This window comes from Saccopteryx bilineata, chromosome 2, assembly GCF_036850765.1.
Source record: "Saccopteryx bilineata isolate mSacBil1 chromosome 2, mSacBil1_pri_phased_curated, whole genome shotgun sequence".
Taxonomy (NCBI): Eukaryota; Metazoa; Chordata; class Mammalia; order Chiroptera; family Emballonuridae; genus Saccopteryx; species Saccopteryx bilineata.
Window position 1 is genome coordinate 308,278,304 of NC_089491.1, and position 9,162 is coordinate 308,287,465.

At 47.1% G+C, this 9,162-nt stretch overlaps 1 protein-coding gene across 3 annotated transcripts; it reads left to right on the top strand.

Moving 5' to 3' along the window:
* Nucleotides 1–995: 995 nt before the first annotated feature.
* PEX19 (peroxisomal biogenesis factor 19) lies at nucleotides 996–8,194 on the top strand. 3 transcript variants are annotated; one of them, XR_010729400.1, is made up of 9 exons: nucleotides 996–1,109; nucleotides 2,421–2,530; nucleotides 2,925–3,090; nucleotides 3,519–3,604; nucleotides 3,814–3,975; nucleotides 6,477–6,653; nucleotides 6,878–6,922; nucleotides 7,085–7,241; nucleotides 7,333–8,194. XR_010729400.1 is itself a non-coding variant. In XM_066261666.1 (8 exons), exons 1-8 carry the CDS (start codon nucleotides 1,040–1,042, stop codon nucleotides 7,166–7,168), a joined length of 900 nt encoding a protein of 299 aa, XP_066117763.1. In that variant the 5' UTR covers nucleotides 996–1,039; the 3' UTR covers nucleotides 7,169–8,194. The 3 variants fall into 3 exon arrangements, 2 of the variants coding, with proteins under 2 accessions (XP_066117763.1, XP_066117765.1); XM_066261666.1 differs by having other exon boundaries at nucleotides 7,085–8,194; XM_066261668.1 differs by lacking the exon at nucleotides 2,421–2,530 and having other exon boundaries at nucleotides 1,015–1,109; nucleotides 7,085–8,194.
* The last annotated feature ends 968 nt before the right edge of the window (nucleotides 8,195–9,162 follow it).

Below are 9,162 nucleotides of genomic sequence, written 5' to 3' on the forward strand. Positions count from 1 at the left end.
TGGAAATTTGTGATTTCCACATTGGGCGGCTGCCCAGGTGCACACCTTAGAGAGAACCCTGATTACAAGTGCCAGTTTAACAACCTGTTTGCCAAACTCAACAAAAAATTGGGTATTGGCCTGACCAAGCAGTGGTGCAGTGGAGAGAGCGTAGGATGGGACACAGAGGACATAGGTTGGAAACCCCGAGATCGCTGGCTTGAGCGTGGGATCATAGTTGTGATCCCATGGCCGCTGGCTTTGAGCCAAGTTCGCTGGCTTGAGCAAGGAGTCACTCTGCTGTAGTGTCCTCCCCGCCCCAGGCACATATGAGAAAGCAATTCAATGAACTAAGGTGCCACAACGAAAAACTGATGCTTCTCATCGCTTTCTCTTCCTGTCTGTCCCTACCTGTCTCTCTCTCCGTCTCTGCCACACAGAAAAAATTACACACAAAAAAATTAGGTGTCAGTTCTGCCGAACCTGCTGAATCCCACCACTGTCCTGCCTTGTTTTAATGGAGAATAGAAAACAAGATATATCTATTAGATTCCACAAAGAAATGGGCTTCATAAGGGTCTGGGAGAGCTAATACATGCTAAATTTTAGAACTAGCCTAGGAGTAGAGAATACAGCAGTGAGGACAGGAGGAAAAAACTTGCCATTAATGGTGCTGAAATTCTAGGGCGGGGAGGCCCGGTGCTAAGAGATACACGAAGGGGGAAGGGAAGACAATAAGCACTATAAATAAGAAAAATATAGAGTATATCAAAAAATGTTAACTTTTGAGAAAAATGGAAGAGCTACTTCTCTGGATACTTGGGAAGTTGAAAGAAAGGTCAGGCCAGTAAGAAACCTAGCAAGAAATAACAGTAAGTTCCCCTCTGTTAGTTCAATGGTTCTGGCCAAAAAGGAAAAAAACAAAACAAAAAAAAATTTCCTGCCCCTTTAAAAATAATGGCTCCGCACTGACCCACGTTAGCGGTGTCGCCGAGGCGGAAGAGGCGGGGCGCGAGGCTCCGCGGAGTCCCACCTCCTACGGTACAGCAGAGGTGGCAAGATGGCTGCCGTGGAGGAGGACAGTCTGGTTAGGGATGACGCAGACCGGGAATTGGAAGAGCTTCTGGAAAGTAAGAGTCTGTAATGGAAAGACCCGAGATGGGCAGGTGTGAGGACCCATTCAGGGTATTAAACGAACCTGAGATATTTGGGGCGGAGCAGGGAAGGCTGCCTGAAAATTGGACGGGGGCGGAGGGTCTGACTGCTCTACCGAAGAACACCTTCTGGCCCCCCTTTTCCTTCGCGGCTGGAGCTGGGGAGTTCACCTTGAGCCCGTGAGGACCCAGACTGTTGATTGCCCTGCCCGAGGTGAAACCAGTAACAGAGAACGGCTTTTCAAGATGTCTCCAAATTCCCCTTACTTTAATAAGACCTTGAAGACTAACTTTCTTCCTGCTACCAGAAGCTTTCGGTCCTCCGTGGGCTGCGAAGCGGACACTCAGGGATTCCTTATATTAATTCTTAACAAACCTTTCATGCAATGCCCTAGCCTCAACACAGAAGAGATGTTTTTCCTTCTCCCAGTCCTTTCTGGTTTCTCTCAGCAGGCCCCTTTCCAGTTCTTTCCCTTCCTATTATTTTGAACAGTTGAGGATGAGCAGGTCTCAGGAAGACAGTTCACTCTCCTGAACGAGGGTGGATGTGCTTTGCGCTCTCCCCGAGACCTGGCAAGTGGGATGGTAGTGAGGACACGACTTTTTCAGGGCAGAGGTGAATATATTTTGTGCCTTGCCCAGTTGCAGAGATCTGGGCAGGCAGAACGGGAAGAGTGCCAAGTGACTCTGCAGAGATGGGGCAAGAGGGAACTCGAGGAGCTTTGGCCAGAAAAGGCTAACTTGTAAGATAAGAGGCCAGAGTGTAATGCTCTTCCATGGAGTGCAGTTTGGAGTCCCTCGGTTTGTATTAGTACCAGGACCCATGGGAGGCTGGGTAGTACATCTTGTGGCTTCTGTTGTCTTGCCAAAGATTATTCCCTTTAGGGCTCCAGAGTGAGTTCAGGGGAGTTAAGGACATCTTTGTTACCTGCTTCTGTTGGGTATATGTGTGAGATTTCTAGGGAATCATTAGAGTGTGGCAGGGAAAGCATTGTATAAGGTAAGAGATGTTTCTGCAGAATTTCTTTTAACTCTTTCTCCCAACTCTGAGAGAGCTATCTTCTTCATCTTAAGGTATTTTTCCCTTTCTGATTGCAATAAATTAGGTAATGGGGAGGGAACAGGGAGGATTACCGAGGGGTGGGCCAGAATAAGGAATTAAAAAAACCCCAAATATAGAGAGGTTGGCAATTTGAAAGGTTGTTTTCTTGGTACTGTGCTCAGAAACCCTCCAGCCTTCTGTTCTCATTCATCCCAACACAAATACCATGTCTCTTGTCTCTGAAGGTGCTCTTGATGATTTCGATAAGGCCAGACCCTCCCCAGCACCCCCTCCTACCAGCACGACCCATGATGCTTCAGGGCCCCAGAAGAGATCACCAGGAGACACTGCCAAAGTATAAATTCCACCCACTTAAGGGAGGGGGAGGGGATGGCATGCAGCTCTGAGCAAAGGTCTGGGCCAGAGGGGAGTGGGAAGAGGGTTCCTTGACCTCACATAGCTGAGTACTCTTGCAGGCCTCAGTTCTTATGAAACAGGGACTTAATGGATCTCAAGGAAGTTCCTTGTGAAAAGAGAAAGTTTAAATGATTAGTTTGGGAGTGCTGCTTCATATTCTTCCCTTCGTGTCCAGACACCTTTCTTGCTGTCCTCATTAAGAGAGGTAGTTAGAATGTCCAGTAGAGTTAGGAAGGAGGCGCTGTATTTCTCAGCCTCTGCCTGTGGCTTTTGTCAGAGGCCAGGTGCGGTGCAATGCTGAGAGATGCATTTTGGCCACTCTTCTCCTGCAGGATGCCCTCTTTGCCTCCCAGGAGAAGTTTTTCCAGGAGCTATTCGATAGTGAGCTGGCTTCCCAAGCCACTGCTGAGTTTGAGAAGGCCATGAAGGAGTTGGCTGAAGAAGAGCCCCACCTGGTGGAGCAGTTCCAGAAGCTCTCAGAGGCTGCTGGCAGAGTGGGTGAGTGGGGGCCCAGACAGCTGGAAATACCTTAACAAACAAGTGGTCGTTGCTTGAGACTACCAAAATTCTTAGTAAAGTTGATAACAATCATGACACCACTGCCATGGGGTGCAAAAGGAGAGGGGAGGAGGGATGGGAACCCTGCTGTTGAAAGGGGTGAGATAGGAGATACTAATAAGTATTATTGAAAACTGATCGTTTTAAAGGCTGCAGTATTATTATGGGTGTCATCGTGGAACACAAACTAACACACAGTCCATGTAGATTTGTGAAAATGACTATGAAGATCACCATAGAGCATTCAGAAATTTGTAGTGCTAGTGACTCGCTAGTAAGTTCTCCATATCCAAGCTAGTAACCAGGTCAGTGTAGGTAAGCAAACAGTTAAAATTGTAAATGATGTTAGCTGTTTTCATTGCTTCTAGGTAATGATGTGACTTCCCAACAAGAATTCACTTCTTGCCTAAAGGAGACACTAAGTGGACTAGCCAAAAATGCCACTGATCTGCAGGTGAGGGGGAGGAGGTAGGGAACCACAGGGCACTCTTCTTAGACCCTTCACCAGCAGAGGCTGAAAGACATTCTCTTGGGTATCATCTCAAGTCTATCCCTGCCTCAGTTTTTCAACAGGCAAGTTTAAATAGTTCTTTATCACCTGAGAGGGTGGTAAGCATCCCAAGAAGGCAGTATGCTTGCTCGCCTCTCTCTTTTCCTTTCTAGAACTCAGGCATGTCAGAAGAGGAACTGACCAGAGCCATGGAAGGGCTGGGCATGGATGAAGGGGAGGGGGAAGGGAACATCCTCCCCATCATGCAGAGTATCATGCAGAACCTGCTGTCCAAGGATGTGCTGTACCCGTCACTGAAGGAGATCACAGAGAAGGTTTGTGAGCTATTTCTATTCCATTTTTTTTTAGAAATTTTTAAAAGATTTTATTTATTTATTTTAGAAAGGAGAGAGATTGGGTAGGGGGAGCAGGAAGTATCAACTCCCATACATGCCTTGACTGGGCAAGCCCCGGATTTTGAACCAGCGATGTCTGTGCTCCAGGTCAGCGCATTATCCACTGCACCACCACAGGCCAGGCGGATTGTGAGCTATTTCTGCTTGTTCTCCATTGTATCAGTCAGTTCCTGTGGGCTATTTTGTCTGTTTAGAGTCTGCAGAGATAGAGAAACTCAAGTACAGGAGTTCAGCATTTTTTTTTTCTCCTATGTTTATCTATTTGGATTGGGGAGAGTTGGAGAGGAATTGTATCTCTAAGAGAATAAAGCTCAACCGCACTGAGGATACTTAAGGTGGAAAGAGAAATCCTTCAGCTCTAGTTTGCTGTAAACTGGCTTGATAGCTTTTTTTTTTTTTTTTTTTGTATTTTTCCAAAGTTAGAAATGGGGAGGCAGTCAGACAGACTTCCACATGAGCCCGACTGGGATCCACCCGGCATGCCCACCAGGGGGCGATGCTCTGCCCATCTGGGGCACTGCACTACTACAACCAGAGCCATTCTAGCTCCTGAGGTGGAGGCCATAGAGCCATTCTCAGCACCCGGGCCAACTTTGCTCCAATGGAGCCTTGGCTGCGGGAGAGGAAGAGAGAGATAGAGAAGAAGGAGAGGCGGAAAGGTGTAGAAGCAGATGGGCGCTTTTCCTGTGTGCCCTGACCAGGAATCGAACCCGGGATTCCACATGCCGGGCCGGCACTCTACCGCTGAGCCAACCAACCAGGGCTATTGATAGCTTTTTGTTGTCTGACCAACCCCTTCTTGCTTTCCTAACTTGATTCATTTTTCCAACAAGGTTTCACTGAGGATTTTACTGGCTTTTTGCTGTGAACAATTTAAGAGTAATTTAAATGGTGGTCTTTGTCGTGAAAGAGCTTATAACTTTTTTAAAGAGATAAAATACAGGAATGTAACCTTTTCAGTGACACAGAGCAACATATAACCAAGTGCGAAATGAATAGTATAGACCAGGTGTCAGCAGACTAGGATCTGAGTGGACCAAATCCAACTCTGACTTTTTTTTTTACAGTGACAGAGAGAGAGTCAAAGAGAGGGACAGCCCTGGCCGGTTGGCTCAGTGGTAGAGCGTCGGCCTGGCGTGCAGAAGTCCGGGGTTTGATTCCTGGCCAGGGCACACAGGAGAAGCGCCCATCTGCTTCTCCACCCCTCCCCCTCTCCTTCCTCTCTGTCTCTCTCTTCCCCTCCCACAGCTGAGGCTCCACTGGAGCAAAGATGGCCCAGGCGCTGGGGATGGCTCCTCGACCTCTGCCCCAGGCGCTAGAGTGGCTCTGGTCGCAACAGAGCGACCCCCCAGAGGGGCAGAGCATCGCCCCCTGGTGGGCAGAGCGTCGCCTCCTGGTGGGCGTGCCGGGTGGATCCCGGTCGGGTGCATGCGGGAGTCTGTCTGACTGTCTCTCCCATTTCTGGCTTCAGAAAGATACAGGAAAAAAAAAAAAGAGAGGGACAGACAGACAGGAACAGAGAGAGATGAGAAGCATCAATCATTAGTTTTTTGTTGTGTCACCTTAGTTGTTCACTGATTGCTTTCTCATATGTGCCTTGTGTGGAGCTGCAGCAAACCGAGTAACCCCTTGATCAAGCCAGCGACCTTGGGTCCAAGCTGGTGAACTTTGCTCAAACCAGATGAGCCCACGCTCAAGCTGGCGACCTCAGGGTCTCAAACCTGGGTCCTTCACATCCTAGTCCAATGTTCTATCCACTGCGCCACCGCCGGCTCAGGTGACATTTTTTTTTTACTTTATGTATTCAGTTTTGTTTTTTTTTTCAGAGAGGAGAGAAAGAGAGAGGGAGAGAGAGAGAGAGAGAATCAGGAAGCATCAACTCCCATATGTACCTTGACCAGGCAAGGCCAGGTTTCAAACCAGCAACCTCAGTGTTCCAGGTCAATGCTTTATCCCACTGCGCTACCACAAGTCAGGCAAACTCTGACATTTTTAAAAGTTGCAAAATAAAAACAAAGAAGAAAGAAAATATGTGACAGAGACTGTATGTGGTACTTAAAATCTAAAATATTTTCTTAATTATAATTTTTTTTTAATTTATTGATTTTAGAGGAATAATAAGAGAGACAGAAACATCAATCTGTTCTTATATGTGCCCTGACTTGGGATTGAACCCAAAACCTCTCTGTATCAGGATGACACTTGAACCAACCAAACTATCCAGCCAGGGAAAAGTTTACCCTCTTCTGGTGACCATAAATGCGAGCGTAGTGAGGTGATTGGTTGGAGTCCATGCTGCCTCTCATGCTGCACTAACATATTTAGTTTTTCTTTCTCCTGGGTTTCTCTCCCCTTGGAATTGTATTATTCTCCCTTATCCATTGTTCACTTAATTCTCCCCCACCTGTTTTCTTCCTTAGTATCCAGAATGGTTGCAGAGTCACCGGGAATCTCTACCTTCAGAACAGTTTGAAAAATACCAGGAACAACACAGTGTCATGGGCAAGATATGTGAGCAGTTTGAGGCGGAGACCCCCACAGACAGTGAGGCCACTCAGAAGGCTCGTTTTGAGACGGTACTGGATCTTATGCAGCAGGTGAGGCCTCCTCCTGCCATCTGCCCGCTGGTGCTGTCGGGTTGGTGTTTGGTGGAGGATGCAGCTGGGAAGGACGTCACACTGGCGAAGCTAGGGAAGAAGAGGGAACACGAGAGGTCACAGCACGGTCCTCAGGGCAAAGCGGAGACCGTTGCTCAGATTCTCCTTAGCTGCTGTGTTGTCTTTGGGGATTTTCTCTGTCTCATGTTCTCTTTATTTTCCAGCTACAGGATTTGGGCCACCCTCCGAAAGAGCTGGCTGGGGAGATGGTGAGTATATCTTCTAGATTTTAATTTGAGCCCAGGTTTTCATAATTCTTTAACCTTTAGTGATTCAACCTCAGATGATAATTGTGGCTACTGGAGATGTACCTTCAGGTGCTCTGACTCTGAAATATTAGCAGTTATCTGAGTAACTTCATCTTTCTCCAGCCTCCTGGCCTCAACTTTGATCTGGATGCCCTCAATTTGTCGGGCCCACCAGGTGCCAATGGCGAACAGTGTCTGATCATGTGAAGCACAACACATTTCCTTCCTGATTCCCAGCCGTGGGGAATGTCTGGAGTCAGCAGAACCACCTGGAGCTGAGGCAGGAGTGTTGTCTGCGGGAGTGGTCTGCCCTGTGTCATCCCACCCAAGATGGTGCCATATCAACTGAGGTTTTTTCCTGTCTTTTTTAGGAATAAGACCTGTTCTGCAGGCCATTTCTGTGAGCCTTTTGATTGTGGTTTCTGCTGCTAGCAAAAGCCCAGCTACCTACCATGTGAAGAAAGACATCCACTTTAGGGCATGCATCTTCTTTTCTCTCCCAAAATAATGTTATATTTGGCCACACTGAGGTTCACCTTTATACCAAGAGTCTTTGTGCCTTGTCTCCACTCCCCTCTCTTGAACTTGGGAAGCAGGGACAGAGTTCTGGGACTCTGTATTTCTGTAGTTCTGTTGGGCAGGGCCTTCGGAAATGAATGGGGAGAAACTTAGCCTGGGCTGGAGTTATAGGTCTGTCACCATGCCCTCTTGCCTTCAGACAGACCTTTCTGAGTTTTGTGAAGGGAAAGGAATGAGGGGCTCTTGATCTAATCACAGTGGGGTTGAAAGAGAAGCCTTAGGATTCTCCTCAATCCGGGTGCTGAGTCCTCAACTCCGTTTCAGCCCGAGAACTCCAGTTTCTGTCCTGGTTCTTTCTCTATAATTCTGTGTGATCTATGTGAACCCAGCCCTTGATTTCTTTGCCTCTTCCCTTCCCTCCCCTCTTTCAAAAATACCTGTTTATTTCAACCCTCTCTAAGCTCAAACTGACAAGGACCTATGCTGATTCCCCTCATCTAATCCATCTGCCATTCTCACTGGCTCCTCTCTCCCTGGCAATCACATTTGTAATGTCAGGTCTAGGAAATGGATAACTGTTCTTTCCCATATATGTTTTGGTTTATTTGAAACAACTTCTTTGAATCCTGTCCCTTGATTCAGGGAGGTGATTTGGGAAAGGGTAGGGTGCAGCCTGGGTCCTTTTTACAGACTAATAAATATTTCGAGTGAGGAGTGTGGCCTTTCATTCAGGTCTTTTTCTGATCTTTCTCAGCTCTGTAAGCTGCAGTGTGAGTAATGTTAGCAGACTGGTTCTGTATAATGTTGCAGTGCTTGGTTCCACCACCATCCCCCTTCCCCAGCTCAATCTATATCTCATTTGGCAAAAGATATTGAATGACCTTTTCCTCATTTCTTTTAGTTATTTCAATCAGGGAAGCCCTTTCCTTTGTATTGATTTTAACATTTCATATTATTATTATTATTATTTGTGTGTGTGTGTATGTGTATGTGGCAGAGACAGAGAGGGACAGACAGACAGGAAGGGAGAGAGATAAGAAGCATTAATTCCTCATTGCGGCACCTTAGTTGTTCATTGATTGCTTTCTCGTATGTGCCTTGACCAGGGGCTTCAGCAGACCGAGTGACCCCTTGCTCGAACTGGCAACCTTGGGCTCAAGCTGGTAAGCCTTACTCAAACCAGATGAACCCGCACACAAGCTGGCGACCTTGGGGTCTCGAACTTGCGTCCTCCACGTCCCAGCTTGACACTCCATCCACTGTACCACTGCCTAGTCAGGATTATTATTATTATTATTATTATTATTTAGATAAAGACAGGAAGACAGAAAAATGAGAAGCATCAGCTCTTAGTTGCATCGCTTTAGTTCATGGATTGCTTCTCATACATACCTTGACAAGGGGCCTCTAGCTGAGCCAGTGACACTTGCTTAAGCCAGCAACATTGGGATGCAAGCCAGTGACCATGGGATCATTTCAATCATCCTACCCCCAAGCCGGTGACCCTACGCTCAAGCTGATGAGCCTGTGTTCAGGTGAATGAGCCTGCACTCAAGCCTGTGACCTCAGTGTTTCGAAACTGGGACCTCTGTGTTCAGGTTGACACTGTATCCACTGTGCCACCACTGTCATGCTACGTTTCACATTACTTTTATTGATGTTAGTAGTACACTGTTGACATT

Coding starts and splice junctions, on each gene's coding strand:
- PEX19 (XM_066261666.1), top strand. CDS start 1,040: ATGGCTGCCGTGGAGGAGGACAGTCTGGTTAGGGATGACGCAGACCGG. Junction 3,605..3,813: donor AAAATGCCACTGATCTGCAG/GTGAGGGGGAGG, acceptor TTTCCTTTCTAG/AACTCAGGCATGTCAGAAGA. Junction 3,976..6,476: donor TGAAGGAGATCACAGAGAAG/GTTTGTGAGCTA, acceptor TTTCTTCCTTAG/TATCCAGAATGGTTGCAGAG.